General features: G+C 44.8%; 1 protein-coding gene across 3 annotated transcripts in view; it reads right to left on the bottom strand.

The window, feature by feature from the left end:
* Window positions 1–18,411, bottom strand: part of LOC115095822 (WASH complex subunit 2A-like) — a 257,808-nt gene that overhangs the window by 136,103 nt on the left and 103,294 nt on the right. For 2 of the 3 annotated variants that reach the window (XM_029610022.1, XM_029610021.1), the window contains exons 15-18: window positions 17,112–17,257; window positions 4,980–5,072; window positions 3,743–3,841; window positions 2,601–2,726 (exon numbers count right to left, since the gene is read on the bottom strand). In XM_029610022.1, the coding sequence (XP_029465882.1) occupies window positions 2,601–2,726; window positions 3,743–3,841; window positions 4,980–5,072; window positions 17,112–17,257 (464 nt within the window). The remainder of the gene's footprint in view (window positions 1–2,600; window positions 2,727–3,742; window positions 3,842–4,979; window positions 5,073–17,111; window positions 17,258–18,411) is intronic. The other variant, XM_029610023.1, reaches the window with a different exon arrangement.

Below are 18,411 nucleotides of genomic sequence, written 5' to 3' on the forward strand. Positions count from 1 at the left end.
AGAGGTGCACAACCCACTCATGGGGATTGGCCTGCCTGACTGCAGAGAAAACCAAATTTCTAGCAGGCACCCTAAGTAAAATCATACAATGTAACCTGCTATAAAGGACAACTCAGCTGCCGGGTGTTCTGCCTCCCTTTCTGACAGAGCGTCTTCAAAGTCTGCCACTGGAATCTGTTGCACCCAATGTAAACAGATTCGGGCCATGAAACTACTGAAGAGTGCTGCCCTAATCCCCAGGGCTGAAGCACCAAATATCTTTGATGAGTCTCATTTTTTCTATCCTGGAAATTCTTAAGGGCCACATACCCCTCCTACTGGAACAGTGGCCTTCTTTATAACTGCTAACTCTAAGGCATCTACCTTAGTTTCAAAAGTTCTAATTCATCCTCTGGCAATGGATAAACCTTAGCTTTAGTCCTGCCAATCTTTAATCAAGATTCCGGGGTATCCCTTCCTTAAACACAAGGGCCTTTAAAGAATGCAAAGGAAATGCTTTAGCAGGCCCCCAAAGCCACTCCAGGTGGGGATCCTCCCCTTCATGATCAGATGCCATCATAGTGTCTTATTCTTCGCTCAGCCAGACCCTGAGAAATCATGGAGGGCAACTCCTCTCTCCTAAAGAGATGCACCACCGTGGGGTCAACTCCTCAACCAAGATTTTCCCCTCCTCCAAGGGGTGTCATTTCCATTCTTGTTCGTTGGGAGATCATCTAAACGAATCTCCTCCATATTCTCCTCTGAAACGCCTGAGTCTGGCTTTCAGTCCAGTTCGGGCTCCTGCTTTTTATGCAGAAGGCTTTATGCAGAAGCAAAACAGTCTGTAGAAAAGAATTCCTCTGCATCAGAATCCCCTTCAGGAACCCAACCCCTCCACCCAAGTCTTCTTTGCCACTCCTGCAATAGGAGACAGCTGCAGAGGATTAACTTTCTCCTTCTTGTGAGCTCCTGCATCGCAGGAGAGGAGGACATGGCCATGATTCCTGCGCTATTGAGCTCCCTTGAATTGACTGACTCTGTACTTTGGGGCAGCTGCTTCTTTACCTCCGGGGAAGAAGTGGAAGTTGCTGAATTGCCTCGCCACTACTCACACAAGCCTTACACAATGCCAAGGCCTGCACCTTAGCCTGTGCTCCCTGCAGGCAGACACAGCTTCCGGTGCTGAGCGGGAGCAGCTATTACAGGGGCTGCATGTCAAAATTCACCCGAAGACAGCACACACTGGTGGACCTCCAACCCACCTTATCGTGGCTGCAACAGTGATAACCACCTGTCCTCAGTTAGCCTGCTCCACGGAAAGGACCCTGTTTTCCAATCTCCTCCCTCGCTGGCTCCAAGACTGCTACCATTCCTCAGCCTAACTCCATCTGATTTAGATTTTTTTTTTTTTTTTTTTTTAAGCACCAGAGCTCCCAAAGAAAAACACATTTCAGAAATAAATTCAAAATACTTCCCTGAGAAAAGACCAGCAGGCAGGGACAGATGGAAGTAACCAGCAAAAGGAAGGTGGGGTAGGGGACGAAAGAATTAGACCACTGGCTATCAAACCCCTCTACAGGATAAGGGCTCTAGCTAGATAAGGACCACCGACCTCCTGCTCGTCCTGCTCTACCAGGGGAATGGTCTCCATCCCTGGGGGCAACTGGATTTCTGGAATCCAACTGCAGTCTTTGCGCTTCTACCATCTGCTGGATACAGAGAAAACTGAGCGACTGCAGGTGGCACACCAAGTGTACATTAAAGCTTTTCTTCTCTGTTTCCATCTGCTGGTAGAGGAGAAAAACCCATTCATCTGGACTGATCTGAGTGATAAGGAAACCATCAATACAAAACAACCTTAGCAAAAGCTAATGGGTCTGATTCCATGCAGCAGCTAAAAAAAAAAGAGAGACCAAGAAGCCTTGTGAAACAACTGTGCAAGAATAACTGTGCATGCTCAGAAAAATCTGGGTCTTCCTGAAATTCATGAGAGCTGATCCACATTGGCGCCATTGGATGTCGTCACTAGTGGCAGATTTCATTCTTCTAAAAAAAAAAATAAATTTGCTTTGTCTGCATATATAGTTATAGTACAGATGTGGAAACATGCCATGACGTGGCTCAGATTATGCTAAGGAACTCAGTTTATGAGGTGGCTGTAACAGCTTGCAACAATATGTGAAATTTCTGAGCTGAATTGAGTATGTTTGCGTCACCTTGGCTCAGATTTTCACTACAAGCTGCCTCAGAATTGCATAAATCATCAGTAAAGACAAGGGCAGGTTTCTTGTGATCTCCAGTTCCCTACATTATCTATCACATTTTATAGCAAATGTCACAGCACTTGAAGGTAAAATGTGCATCTAGATCACACATTTTATTTAGATTTGCATGAAAAGGCAGAAACTGTAAATGAGTGCCAACCTTGTGGAGAGTCATGACAGAGGCTGCAGCTCAAGAAAACATACCACAAAAAAAAAAAAAAAAAAAAAAAAGAAAAAAAAAGCAAGCATTACATACAAACTCTTCTCTTTCTAGTTGGGTCTCAGATTGTCTATCCTTCAAACATAGCACTCTCAAAGTCACTGTAAATCAAAGTAGATCCTCTTCTGGTCATTTACCTCATCATCACTGCTGAACAATAAACTCGATGCCACTGTCTTGCTATGAGATGGTGGTGTTTTTCCCTGGGCTGATTTTACAGTTGTTAATTGCTTTTTAGCTGGTACAGCATCGAAGAGATTATCCTGAAAAAAAAAAAGAAATCAAACAATAATTTGTTATTAATGTAAAAAGGAAAGCTCACTTTTGCTGTTACCGAGCTACATTAAAAATCACAGAAAACGTGATATCTGATCGCATGAACATGCTGAACGTGTCATATTCCAACACAGAGTGGAGTCTTTGTAAGTTTCGTTACTCCTTAAAGGACAAACAACAAAAGATGTAACAATTTGAAGAATGAACTTGTGTGGTCTAAATACATATGACAACTTACAAAGATTCCAGTTTTTTCCAGAACCAATATGGCTAACAGAACTACGACTAAGTCTGAGTTACTTTTCTGTTCTCTATTTGTCTGCTCTGCAAAATAAACAGAGTTTGACACTGAATTGTTCTGGAGTCAAGACATCAGTTTGTTACAATGTAGTCCATGGTATAGTTAATCCATACAGTACTGGATTAACTGTACCATGGTTCATCATGCAACAAACAGTATGGAAAATACAGCAGACTTCTCCTAGCTATACAACAAAAGCCTTGCCTCTTGCACTTGATAGAACTGCAAAGGAAAATTGAACAATCTGTCTTATATACTAAGAAACATTTATAAGAGTTGATTAACATATAGGGCAACTTATGCTGTGAGGACAGTATGAGGCCCAGATGTTTTGGACTTTGAAGGAAAGTTTTATTTAATAGGGCAGTAGAAATAAATCAAACAATTATGGAACCAACATTATGGCTTTCTGTGTGAAAACTTAGTAAAAGTAACAACCAACGATAAAGTTTTCTCTCCCCACAGCTCAACCAGACAGTTTGCTGTTATTGTAGAAATCGGAAACTATGGAGTACCTGGTCAGTGGATCAATGTTTTTCATACTCATGTACTCCCCCTTATTGAATAAGCATTTCAATTTCTGCACAACATGGATGAAATCCTTTACTTAAAAGAAACAATAAACCCCAGCTTGTAAAATATTGAAGTAGAAAAAGAAAAAAAAACCCCTGTAATCATGTTTCTTCTCAAGTTGGCATTTACCTCTTCATCAAAGAAGGAAAGTGCATTTGTTGTTCTAGCTGGTGGCAATGCTGCGGCTTTCGATTTAGTTGCATTCAACTTTGGAGAAAACAAATCTTGCTGAAACCAAAATGGTGTTTAATGAGACAGTATTTCATACTAGATTTAGAATAAAAGAACTGAAATTCCATATTCATGGACACTCATTTTTATTTTTTTTAACATAAAAATAATTAAGGAAAAATGCTTCTCTATCTTTGTGCAGCAACAAAAGTGTCATGAGATACAGCATCAGAGGGTGAAAAACCAAGTCAGCTATTACTCCAAGGTTTATAATCTCTGGACTGCTCTTGTTTGTGTCTAGCAGGAAATATTCTGTAAATGAGAGAGTCATTATTGCCAAGCTCAGCAGACTCTAGGAAGAACCAAAGGGCTTACTGACCTGTAGTGAAATGCAGGCCATTTTCAAGGAATCCTGTGTGCTTTTGGAGCAGCAAGCCCCAAGAAAGGATGGTAGCGCACTTTAAAAGGATAAGGGCTGCCATTTTAAGGGATCTACAGTTTCATCAATAACCCCTCCACTAACCCCAACCCGAGTTTAATCCAGATATCACATGAAATAAATCAGGGAGCTATGATGTAATTCAACTTTATAATTTAGATGACATCAGAACACCTTATGCTTATCTAACTATAATAAAGAGGAACATTGCCCCATGCCTGCATTGCTGGTATGCAAATTGGGCTCTACCTCTCTCTCCCCTTCCTGTACTCTCCAGCTCTGCCCCTCTCCCTCTGTATTGTCCAATCCACTCTCTACAACTACATATGCAAACTGAGCACCACCACTTCTCCCTGTACTCCAGCTCTGCCCCTTCCCTCTGTACTGTCCAAATTAACTCTCTACCACCACATATGGAAACTGAGCTTAGCCCCACCTCACAGTATTCTCCAGTTCCGCCCCTCTCTCTGAATTGTTGAATATCCACTATCTACTACCACACAGTACACCCAAGCTCAGCACCCGCTCTCTATCGCACATCTAAATTATGCACTTCACAGTATTTCCCCCATCCTTGGACAGGCTTTTACTACTAGTGCACATTACTATAACTATCAAAGATTATAGTTAACCTTTGAATTAATTTATAAATTCCATACTGATTTTACTCTGTCTGCACAATATCGTCAGAAACCTAACTAATCACTATGATCAGTTTAAAATGTTAAATGTGATTTCATGTTTGCACCAGCTCACCTCTGAATCCTCCTCATCAGAGAACAGACCTTTAGTTTGCTTATTTGCGAAAGGCCCAGGGGGAGGTTTGGAGTCTTCAGGAGATTCCTCATTCTATTACATAGAACAAATAGTGCATTACTGCCACAGTCCTGAAGAGTTGTCCTTAAATCAGGCAAACTCAGTCATGTTAACTGATATAGTGACTTAACTTGCAGCCAAGAGTACAGTGTTTTATTGAAATTCAAGCTGGCAGAGAACAGCCTTCTAAAAAATCTAAAAATTTTCCTCTGGTCATTCAGAGAAACTATGACCGGGCAAATGAAAAGGCAGGAAGACGAGAGGTGTTATTAAATGAAACAACATATTGGAGTGAAAGGTTTACAAGCTGAACATTTTGATTTCAGGTACATAGTGGTATTGTATGCTCTTGTATTTCACTACTGCTTATTTTTCCAACATGAAAGTACAATCTAATTCACTTTTCTGAAACACATCACTGGGGATTACCATGGAGTCATTAAGCACAGAACTGGGCCAAGGTCACGTGGCAGACAAGCTGTAGGGGAGCAGGAGGGGGTGGGGAAGAGAAGAGGTAGTAAAGCTTTACATCTGAGAGTCCTAAATAATACAAAGCATTGATCTCAGAGGATGGCCAGGGCAGAGAACCTTGTTTTTTCTAATATATACACAGACAGCTTAGATTTCAGCAACACGTATCAAACATCCATTTTTAGTGTTATCTTAGTTTTTATGTTTGTGGATACTTTGCTACTTTTTAAATTGTACTACTCACAAACTGCACAAGTACTACAGTAACACCACACTGATCTCAGGAAGCCCAACACACGTTTTGTTCATACACTGATGCAAAAATGACTGAAATCTACATGCATTATCTTGAATAAAATTAGTTAACTTTCCATCTTGCTCATCTTTTCTTTAAATTTTTTATCCTTGTCTTTTTTTTTGCATTACCTTTCACCTCTCTCTGTGGCTTTTCTCTTTTGACAAATATAAAACAAACATACTAGTGCACACAAAAGCAGAATTTAAAGATTTAAAAAAGCAAAAACCCTCTTTAAGCCAAATCAGGCTAAGCTGTCACAAAGAACAGACTAACCCAAAAATACCACAATTTGCATGTCGCTTGACACTTCCTCTGAGGGAGTGTCTATTGAAATACATGTTATGATGTTTTTGGTCCAAATCTGCTCCTTGCAACTCCCTGGCTAAATATGGCTTAAATATAGAGTGTTTTAAAAAATAAACTCCATTTCTTATTTAATGCCCAGCATTACACTGCACAAAAATAACACAAAGCATTATGTAATAAGACATACTTAGCAGGTACATCTTGCAAAAACAAAACCAAAAACAGTATTAAAAAAAACCCCCAGAAAATCATATATAATCATTGCACACATTCAACATGCATTTAATACTGCCTTAAATAAAGGGAGAACATTAGTATGGCTTCCAAATGTTTTTCTTTACACCTGTCTTTTTTGATTTGCCGATGTTTTGGAGGTGGCAGAATTAACAAACTTTGGTGAACAGATTGCTACTAAGGAAAGTAATTTTCAGAGACTTCTATGGGTAAAGCAAAGTTACTTACCTGTAAGAAGTGATCTCAAGTTCAGCACGATATGTAGTTCTAATGCATGGATGATGTCTGCTGATTTCAGAGATATTGAGTACATGCAAGAATTTCTAAATTGGTGGTGAGCATTTGGGGCTCCTCTCATTTCAGTAAAAAGCTATAGAAACCAATTCCTAGAGAAGGCAGGTGGAATTGTAAGGACAATGTATCCTCAGAAAACACTTGTTACTGGTAAACAGCTTTGCTTTCTCCAAGGGCAAACAGGTTAAGATAGTCCTCATGCACAGAATCCCTAGCTACAGGCTGCTTTGAAAAGAAAAGAGGAAAATACAATGCCAACGGGCTAATTTGTAATTTTTTTCCTATAGTCAACCTGAAATAAGAAAGGGCCTTAGAGAAGATGGAGTTGGATTCTAAACTCCAAATAAACTGTGCAAGACAGATGACCTAACCTTCCATCATGCTGGGAATTCCTATCCAAACAATAATGAGATGTGAATGTGTGGCTGGAACTCCATGTCACAGCTTTACGGATCTCTTCCATGGAGGCTAATCTCAAATATGTCACCGATGCTGCCATGGCTCTGATATTGAGCCTTGACATGCATGTCAAACTTCAAAGCTGCCTGAGCATAACAATCCAATTAGAGAACATACATTTGGCTATGACAATTTCAGGTCTATTGGAATCTAAAGAAACAAAAAACTGGGTTATCTTTTCAAGGGCTTTAGTCCACTCCAGACAGAAGGCTAAGGCTCTTTTGTAAGGCTTGCTTACGTTTGTGGAAATGTGGCTTAGGTAAAAATACTGAAAGAATGGATTAAGGTGGAAATCTGACATCTTAGACAGGAACTTAAATTGCACAGGCAGAAACACCTGATGATTTTCTTCCACTTCTGGAGAATCAGCAGAATTCTCTCTCCTACTGAAGGAGATGAGGAGCGACATTTTGAGGCTGCTGAGCTGTCTTTGGCTCATGTGGCCACCATTTGGGTGAGAACTGCCTCTATGGTTGCACGAGAGGTCTAGTAGCATTGATATACACAGAAAGGACAACACTGGAAATATGCCCAGTTGAAAGAAAAATCCATACACCTTTGTGCCAATGGTTGGTCAGTTTCAGTCAAAGACGAGAGGACTACATAATGTTCCTTAATTTGAGACATGGTCTCCCTGATCCGGTCTCCAAAGAAGGTGTCCCCCAAACATGGAAAGTCCGCCAGCTTATCATAGATGTCTTCTCAAAATCTGCTAGCCTGGAGCCAAGCCATTCTTCATGGTCCAATGGTGATGGCTGAATCCCTTGCAGCCGAATCAAAGCCTCACAAATGGAATGAATGAGGTGACACCCATGCTTGATGGTAAGCTCCATGTTCCTCATCCAGAAAGTTCATAAAGGGTCTCATCCTATTTATGCAATTATGTAAATACTTATTCATATAAAGCTGATTGGCTATTCAAGCATCGAAATCCCAAAGAACCTCTTTTCAAATAAGTCAAGCAGGTTGGGGTCTATTCCTGGAGGGATGTTCGAATAGATCTTTGCTTTTTTCATCTACTTCAAGGCAGATTCCATCATCAGGAACTGATGGGGAAGATGGACAACCCCAAACCAGGAGATTGCTGCACCCTGTTCTTAAGACCTAGCCTTCTTGCCACTGGAGTACAAGCAGCTGGACTTTCCCACATTCTGGTTTGGAGAACTGAAGAATTTTATGAACTGTCAAAATCTCCAATTCAGGCGAAGTCTCCAACAAATGAAGAATGTCAAATATCTCTTTGCGAAGATCTTTATCCTTCTGTGCATGGACATTAATGGCTTTACCTAACGACCAAAAATTATAAGTATGATATATCTTCCTGATGAGAGGAATGCTCTAGTGGAAAATTTGAAGAAATGTCTGTCAAATATTCTTCAGAATCACATAAGGGTGGGATGCTCACTCACAATCTCAATGAAAACCAAAGAAACAAGGGAGAGGATTTTGATGGCTCTGGGGACATAGGCTCCTGTGTAATCTGGGAGCAGACCTTCCTCTCCTCCAGTAATCACTGAACCCCCCTTCTAAAGGCAGATCAGTCCACACCAGTGGGTTATGCATTCCTATCAACAGATGGAGAAAACTGACGTGCAATCCTATCCTGGGCTGCCTACTTGATTTTGGTTTCAATTCTTCCCTTATTCGGGGACAATGCAGTATTCTTATAAGTCGTTTGAAGGACTGGTAAGTGAAGAACAAGCCCTTAAAACCAGTTGGAGTTACAATTTTGTTTTACTGAGCTCAGTATTTCTGAGTTGGCTGGAAGTATCGTGTCATTGGCTGTTAATAGTCATGGTTCAAATATAATCAGTGTGTCCTCAGTTTGTCTTTTCTAGAGATACTGGCAGTCTGATGTCGGGGCAGGGCTATATGTCAGAGACATTGGTCAGTTTTCTCCATCTCCATCTGAAAGGAATGCATAACCCACTGGTGTGAACTGGTCTGCCTTCCTTAGAGGAAAGGAAATTATCAGGTAAGAAGTAAGACTGTGAGCCCAGTGGTGGAGCAGGAGCAGGGATTTCAAACTTGAGAGAGCTAACAGAACCCCTCTCCACGATCATGGCTTCTTCCAAATTGGAGAAATTACTTACCTGTTAATTTCATTTTCCTTAGTGTAGACAGATGGACTCAGGACCAATGGGTATAGTGTACTCCTGCTAGCAGTTGGAGACGGATCAGATTTCAATCTGATGTCAGCCCCTAGTACATATACCCCTGCAGGAAGTGCAGCTCTTCAGTATTCTCCTCTAAAAGCATTGTGGATATATGCGTGACTGATTGATTAATTTAATAATTTGGTTAACTTTGATAACTTCATAACTTGGTTAAACGTTAAACTTGATTTAACTTAATTAACTTGAACTGGTTGATTGACTATAGCTGGAGACTGCCAGTGTACTCAATCGGAAAGCGTAGACACCCAGCAGGGTGGATGCCCTAGGTAAATGAAAAACATGGCTTACCCTTAAACATTTGAAGGCCCTGCGTGACGGCAGCAAAGGGTGGGATGCTGAGTCCATCTGTCTATACTAAGGAAAACGAAATTATCAGGTAAGTAACTGCTCCATTTCCTAGCGTGTAGCAGATGGACTCAGGACCAATGGGATGTATAAAAGCTACTCCCGATCTGGGTGGGAGGCTGCCCGTGACCCACTTAGTATTGCCCTTGCAAATGCTGTGTCCTCCTGAGCCTGAACATCCAGATAGTAGATTCTGGAGAAGGTATGGATGGAGGACCATGTAGCCGCCCTGCATATCTCGGCAGGTGACAGCATTCTAGTTTCTGCCCATCATACTGCCTGGGCTCTGGTAGAATGGGCCTTGACCTGTAGAGGTGGTGGCTTGCCAGCTTCTAAGTAGGCCACCTTGATGACTTTCTTGATCCAGCGTGCGATGATTGCCTGTGAGGCCGCTTCCCCCTTGTCTCTTTCCGCTGAGAAGGACGAAAAGGTGTTCCGTTTTTCGTACAGGCTCGGACATTCCAAGGTATCTGGATAGGAGCCTGCTGATGTTGAGGTGGCGGAGACTACGGGCTTCTTCCGAATTCTTCCGGCCATCAGTCGTTGGTAGCGAGATGGTCTGGTTAAGGTGGAAGCGTGAGACCACTTTGGGGAGGAAGGAGGGGACCGTGCGTAGTTGGATGGACCCTGGGGTGAGCCTGAGGAACGGCTCATGGCAGGACAGTGCTTGTAGTTCCAATATGCGGCGGGCTGAACACACCGCCAGCAAAAACACCGTCTTCAAGGTTAACAGGCAAAGGGACAGGCCTCGTAGGGGTCTGAAGGCGGTTCCCGCTAGGAAGTCCAAAACGAGATTGAGATTCCACTGAGGTACCGGCCACTTTAGTGGTGGGCAAATGTGTTTGACTACTTTCAGGAAGCGTGACATGTCCAGGTGAGAGGCTATGCTGTTGCTCTTGCTCTTGGAGCCATAGCATGACAGGGCAGCCACCTGCCCTACTGTAGTCCGTTCTGTAAGAATTCTAGGATCACGGGAACTATGAATGAGCATGGTTTGATGTTGTGGTCTTCGCACCAGGCTTCAAATACTCTCCAGATCCTTATGTACATTAGTGATGTGGAGAACTTGCGTGCTCGGAGGGTGTCGAATACCGCCCCTGAGTACCCACTCTCTCTCAGGCGAGCCCTCTCAATGACCAGACCGTAAGAGAGAATTGAGCTGGGTCCTCGTGGAGGATCGGACCTTGTTGTAGCAGGTCCCTGTGTGGGGGCAGGGGTAGGGGGTTCCCTGCCAGCAGTCTTCTCATGTCTGCGTACCAGGGTCTTCTTGGCCAGTCCGGAGCCACCAGAAGAAATAGTCCCTTGTGTAGATGTATCTTGTGAATGATTGTGCCCAGTAGGGGCCACGGCGGGAAGGCGTATAGGAGAGTCCCTGGGGGCCAGGGCTGTACCAGGGCATTGATCCCTTGGGACTGCGGTTCCCGCCTGCGGCTGAAGTATCTGGATACTTGGGCGTTGGATCTGTTTGCCAGAAGGTCCATGTCCGGTGTCCCCCACCGATCCACTATTATCTTGAAGGCTGTGGGTGACGGCCTCCATTCTCCTGGGTCTAGACTTTCCCTGCTGAGGAAGTCTGTCGTGATGTTGTCTTTCCTGGCGATGTGGACCGCAGAGATCTCCTGGAGGTTTGCTTCCGCCCACGCCATCAGGGGGTCTATTTCTAGGGACACCTGTTGGCTTCTAGTTCCCCCCTGCCGGTTGATGTAGGCCACTGTCATCATTACTCTGACCGCTTTGTTTCAAAGTTCGTGGACGAACAGCATGCAGGCTAGTCTGACTGCTCGCGCTTCTAGGTGGTTGATGTTCCATCCCGCCTCTTCTGCGTTCCACTGTTCTTGGGTGGTTAGCTCCTCGCAGTGTGCTCCCCATCCTCGTAGACTGGCATCTGTGGTGAGTAGAGTCCAGGTTGGGGAGGATAGTTTTGATCCCCAGCTCATGTGGCTGGCCTGCAGCCACCACCGTAGCTGGATCCGAACTGTGCCCGGGAGTGATAGACGTATGGTGTAGTTCTGGGACCGTGGGCTCCACCGTGATAGGAGTGAGAGCTGTAGGGGCCTCATGTGGGCTCACGCCCATGGCACAACTTCCAGTGTGGATGCCATCAGCCCGAGGACTTGCAGGTAATCCCACGCTGTGGGACGAGGATCGTCCAGCACGGTTTGTAGCCGGTTCCACAATTTTGATCTCCTTGTGGGGGTCAGGCTGACCTCGTCCTCTTTGGTGTCAAATCGGACTCCTAGGTATTCCAGCGACTGTGAGGACTGTAGGGAACTTTTGTTTGTGTTGACTAACCATCCTAGGCTTTCCAGTAGAGTTATGACTCTGCTGGTTGCTTGGCGGATTTCCTCCGGTGACTTTGCTCTGATCAGCCAATCATCCAGGTAGGGGTGAACAAGGATTCCTTCCTTCCTCAGTGTTGCCGCCACCACCACTATTACCTTGGTGAACGTCCGGGGTGCTGTGGCTAACCCGAAGAGTAGTGCCCGGAACTGGTAGTCACGGTTCAGGACTTTGAAGCGTAGGTAGCACTGATGTTCCTGATGAATGGGGATGTGCAGATAGGCCTCCGAAATATCCAGGGATGTGAGAAACTCTCCTGGTTGTATCGCCCTTATAACGGATCGTAGGGTTTCCATGCGGAAGAGAAGGATCCTGAGGTGGCGGTTGACCGACTTGAGATCCAGGATGGGCCTGAATGTTCCCTCTTTCTTGGGAACGATAAAATAAATGGAATAATGGCCAGTATTTATTTCCTGTGGAGGTACTGGGGTTATGGCCTCGAGTGCCAGTAGCCTGGACAGTGTAGCTTCCACTGCCGCCGTCTTGGAGGGGTCATGGCAGGAGGACTCCACAAACTTGTCCAGAAGGGTTCGTAGGAAATCCAGGTAGTACCCCTCCTGAATGATGGCTAGGACCCACTTGTCCAAGGTTATCTCAACCCATCTGTGGTAGAATAGGGCTAATCTGCCCCCTATGGCTTCTTCCCTTGGATGGGTCGGTTGAATCTCATTGTGTGGTGCTGCTGGGGCCCGTACTCGAGCTGGCTCCCCCTCTTGTTGTGCTTGGTCCGAAAGGACTGGTTCCTGCCCGTAGGGCGGGGCGCTTGTTAGTTGTTCCTGTAAGGATTGAAGCGCTGCGAACTTCTGCCCCTGGAGGACCTGGGGAAGGGACGCTGATTTCTCTTTGTCTTATCTTCCGGCAGTCGTGGCAATGGGGACTCGCCCCATTTGTCGGCCAGTTTCTCTAGTTCGCTGCCGAACAGGAGGGATCCTTTGAAGGGCATCCTTGTGAGGGGCGTTTTGGAAGATGCGGCAGCCGAACAGCTTCGGAGCCAGAGTTGTCTCCTGGCAGCCACCGCAGAGGACACTCCTCTGGCCGCTGTGCGCACTAAGTCGGAGGCAGCATCCGCTAGGAATGATACCGCTGGTTCCATGTCTTCTCCCGGGGTGTTGTTCCTGGTTTGTGATAGGCAGGCAAGTGTCACCACAGTACAGCAGGCCGCAATTTGTGGAGATATAGCGGCGACATCAAATGATTGTTTGAGGATGGACTCCAGATGTCTGTCATGTGCATCTCTGAGCGCAGCTCTTCCCTCCACTGGGATAGTGGTGCGCCTAAAGACCACACAGACCATAGCATCCATTCTTGGGCATGCAAGAAGATCTTTGGTTGCTGGGTCCAGGGGGTACAGGGCCACCAAGGCTCGTCCCCCTTTGAATGCGGACTCCGGAGCATTCCATTCCAGGTCAATCAGCTGTTGTGCTACTTGTCACAGAGGGAAATGGCGAGAAGCCTGTCAAAGACCCTCCAGCAGGGGGTTCAGTTTTGGTTCCCCCCGAAGTACCTGGGCCCGGGATAGCAAGCTCCGTCAGACATTGATTGACCAGGTCCGGGAGCTCGTCCTTTGTGAAGAAGCGTCTCATGGTTCGGTGAGGTTCTGTTCTCGGGGGGGGGCTCCCCTTCTTCTAGGGGTTCAGCTTCTTTCTCAGAGGTGTCCGAGTCCCCTTAGGTGGGGCTTCTGGGTAATGGGAGCCTGTGCCTAGGTCTTGAGGGGCCTGGAGCATGTGGGTCCTCCGGTGGAGCATGTGGCTGGACAGCCAGAGGTTCAGTTTGCATATGAACAAACGCGTGAATCCCCTTGAAAAACTCCACCCATGATATGGACGCTGGATCAAGGCCGAGGGGCACTGGTTCCTTGGGGGTCCCCGTCTGAGGGGGGGTCCCCTGGCTAGGACCGGGGTGCCACCTGAGGAGCTGGAACTCGGCCCTGGGTGGGATTGGCCCTGAGCGGGATCTCCAGGGCCTCCTCGCACTGCGTGCACAGGGCGTCTGCCTCCTCGCTTTGTGCGGCTCTGATGTGGCATGCTGGGCAGAGGCCTTGCACTTTAATTTCTGTTCCTGGAGGTGCCATGGTTGTCGGCGCGTAAATCTTATGCACTCCGGTGCACTTAGATTGAGCGTGTAAGTTGTGTGCGCGGCTGTGCCGTAGATATGCGCTCGGCTATGTGCGTGCAAGTTATGCGCGCAAGGATTTATGCGAGCGTAAGTCTATGCGCACAAGTTCTTTGTGTGCCTGGCTCGGAGATGTGTGCTTGGAGGCGAACGGCGCGGCGAATAGGCCAAGATGGCGACGGCGAGCACATGAGCAATATGGCGACCCCCTTGGAGAGTCTCCACGTGGGGAGACTCTTTGAATAGCTGGGGCCTGGCCCTGCTAGGGCGGATCAACCTGGTGGCACTGGTCCCGGTCTGTGACCTGTGCTCGTCCTCAACCCTTGGAGACCGGATTCGAGTAGAAGATTTCTACCTTACCTTGTCTTCGGCGCTTCCCGGTTTCGTCCCGGGCGGTCTCCAGCTGCGGGGGGAGAGAGCAAATACCTTCAACGTCGCGCTCGAGGGTGCACCCGCTGCCTCTCAGTCGCACCCGAAGGATCGGGGGCTAGGTCCTTGCTGCGATTCGGCCACCGGACCGAGGCTCACCTCCGAGAGCGGGGCTCGTCTTCAGATAGGTTTTCTTCTTTCAATTTTGGGTTTTCTTCTTTAAATTTGATCTAATGCTTGAGAGCGTGCAGATAGTCCCTAACTGCTATGGAGACGGAAAATACTGAAGAGCTGCACTTCCTGCAGGGGTATATGTACTAGGGGCTGATGTCAGATTGAAATCTGATCCAACTGCTAGTAGGAGTACACTATACCCATTGGTCCTGAGTCCATCTGCTACACGCTAGGAAATACTCAATTAATGCTAACCAAGTTTGAGCTCCCCCTCTTCCAGCGCCCGACTCATAACACTTGGCGACTTCTGTAGCTCCTGGGTTAGAGTCAAGCTATCAGTCCCATTGCCAATGCAGGATACCGACTGGGAGATTAATTGAACTCCCCTCAACACGCAGGAACCCTTCAGGCAGCAGCGGTGAACCTCATAACTTGGGGCTAAGAGAGACAGTGGTCTTGTGGGGGGGATGCCGAAATATCTCCTTCATCCTTGCTCTCTCCATGCTCCATCATGGTAGACAGAAGAGAGGATCCACAAGTCCAGAGCACCTTCCCCGGCAAATGATATTGAAGTGGGAATTATATCTGCCTTGCCTTATGCTTCCTACCCATGAGAAAAGGTAAAATTAAGGAAAAAGAAGAGCTCTCGACTACGCCCTCTCAGTCCGGCATAATCTTGGGTCTCCAGGTCCTTATGTTTTGCCAGCCAAAGCTGTTGTGGTTCTCTGAAAATAGAATGCTTAAAGCCAATAGCTATAGAGAAAAGCTTTTTATTAAAATTATAAAATATAAATCTTAGATGTTAAATAATAAGGTATGTTATGGAGAGACAGGGTGCCATGCAAGACACCAGCATAAATTTCCTCTCAAATGATTTTACTGATAAAGCGTTATACATAATTTCAGTTGTATATTTCCAATGCCTAAACTAGGTTACATAATTGTCAAAATTCTATGATTGGCTTTCTATTATAAACAAATAATCTGAATGGTTATATGGTAATTTAATTCTCGTCTTGCATGTACATTTTTTCTTGGAATTTGCTAGGATTAGCAATCTTGTGTTTATAGAAAATATTCTTAGAACAATCTTAGATGGAATGTCAATTGGCCTCATCCTTGTTCTAGTTCTATATATGTTTCTGTAATCTTAGATAGAATGTAAACTGACCTAGTTTTTGTTTTTGGTTTTTTTTTTTTTTTTGAAGGAATGTCAACCACCTTGTAAGCTCAGCATTTTTACTAGTTTATAGTACCCGTCTGTCTAGGTAAATAAGTGCAAGGTTGTAGCATAAATGTCACATATAATGTTATACTTATTAGCAATTATAAAGGCTGCTTATAAAAAATCAAAATCTTAGGAGATTAGGAACAACAACTTCTCTTGTGACATGTCAAAAAGTGTTTCACTGAGACTATGAGCACCCATATCAAAGCTGCCTGTGCTGATGCTCCCGGACTAGAAGGCTCTTTCACTTTAGCCAGTGGGTCAGGGTTCTGCATCAGTGGTGTTCATTTCTCATGCTCTGATGAGGCTAAACTGTCAAAAGCTTGGCACTTCTTAGGAGTGCTTGACCCGGACACTGCCTCTGCAGTGCAGAGCCGTTTGACTCACCGTGCATAGAGCTCACCGTTGAGGAGGCATTGCAACAGCAACAGAGTCCAGTCATCTTTTAGGCCTGATTCTTCTAAGACCTGGGCATCATCCTGTTGCAATCATTACCAATTTGAGGAGTCATAGTAAGGCCCAGTCACTTATAACTCAGGTTGTGCCCACATGTATTAGACATCTTCGTGTGCAGACTAAACCACCGATGGTAGGTTTCTTGGGCCCAGGCATTCACCTGTACTCAAAATGTTCCTTTTTTTTCTTAAAGCAGCACTGAAAAGTGCTGTTCTGGGGGCTGCCAAGGCAGAAAAACTCAAATAGACAAAATTTTAAAATAAAAAATGAAAGCGAGAGAAGGGTCTAAAGTCTACAGAACAGTACCGACAAAAAAAATGACTGAACTCTTGCACATGCTCAATACAGCAAAACCTCTACTGAGGAGAGAGAGAGAGAGAGAGAGAGAGAGAGAGAGAGAGAGAGAGGGAGGAGAGAGGGAGATATATATATATATATATATACACACATACATACATATATACACACACACACACATATCCATTCGGCACCCTAGGATGACATCATCCACAGGTCATGACTAATTCAGCCCTTCTTGTCCATAGAGACTGGAGGCTTGAAGGCCCACTTTAATGCAGGAGGGAGAGGAAGCATCCCAAGGACATGACCTCTCAGATGTTAAACATTAATAGGTTGATCCTGGGTTCTCACCCATGCTCAATCAGTAGTGAATCTGCCACTGAATATGCGTATCAACAGGCTTTAGTGAACATGCTTTTAGAATTTTTTTAGTGAATCGGCCTTTTAGTCTTTCAATTTTGTTGGAAAAAAAACAATTGGGGGGAGGGGGAGGATTAGAGGATTTTTACCTTTCTCTTGATCATATTTCCTTTAGGCCCTTCTGCTTCCTTAACTGTGTTATCAAGATCAGTCGGAAGGACACTGGCTTTTGCCAGGAACACGTTACTATCCTCATCTTCATCCTCAAAGAGATCAGCCACAGGTTTGGCTTGAGCTTGAAGAGAAGGACACAGTAATATATTAAAAGCAAATCTGAGGGAATGCTAAACACTATTGAAGCAAATTTTGCTTTAAAACCCTTAGCAAGTACAATATTATTCCAAGGAAGAATTTGTAAGAGTTGAAGGGTAAACTCTGGCATAGCAGGCGAAAATGATTAATATATCTAACAAGCAACTGCCTCTTTACAAGGGTCCAGAATAAAAACAAACTCATGTAATGTCTCTGTTTCTTCTTTCTCTAATATTATTTCTACCACAACAAGGCTCTAATTATTCTTGACTAATGTACAAATTACATTTGGAAAGAATTTCCAAATGAAAAATCAGCTTCTAGCATCTTTCAAAACTCACCCTCCTTGCAAAAACAACAAACCAAAGAAAAAAATTTCCATAAGACCAAAGCAAAAAAGTTTAATGCACATACAATGATCTGGTAGCACTTTAGTGAAGTAACAGGTATAGGGCCTCATTTTTCACGCCGCTCGCACGCGAAAAGTCCCTTATTGCGTGCGATGCCAGGATGGGGGTGGAGTCGGGGCGGAGTTGGCCCCGGAAGAGGAGGAGTCGGGGCGTCACCGGGGCCGACTCTGTGCCGACGCCGCGGACAGCGAAAAGGTAAGTGCCTTTTCGCGGCAGTTTTTGCTCCCAATAGCTACAGGCCTGCGATACTTTAGAAAATGAGGCCCACAGTGAGAAGCTCCATCGGGGAAATTACCAAAAAATTTTTGGATTTCTTTTCTGACTTTCCCAATACATTTCTCAAAGGATTGCTTTCTCTGGAATAATGTCTGACTGAATCGTTTTGATTATAACCGATTAAAGGTTTTAAGCAGCATCCTGTGTGCTTTTGAGATGCTTCTTTTAGGTGTCAGAAAAGATATCACTTAATGAATGAAAGCAAACACTTGCCATGACATGGAAAAAAAATCTATTGGATTATTGAAAAAAAACCACCACAAACACCATAAAATTCACTGAACATTTCTGAACTAGAATGAACACAATAAAAACTACTACTCTGTGAGCCATATACCATTATTAAAAACTGTGACCTGGTGAATCCTTCACTGGGGATGATTTAGATACTCAACTCGCTTTCCCCCATAGTGAATCTCCTAGCTCACAAGTCCATTGTGCTCTAACCATA

This window comes from Rhinatrema bivittatum, chromosome 7 (assembly GCF_901001135.1).
Source record: "Rhinatrema bivittatum chromosome 7, aRhiBiv1.1, whole genome shotgun sequence".
NCBI classification, from domain to species: domain Eukaryota; kingdom Metazoa; phylum Chordata; class Amphibia; order Gymnophiona; family Rhinatrematidae; genus Rhinatrema; species Rhinatrema bivittatum.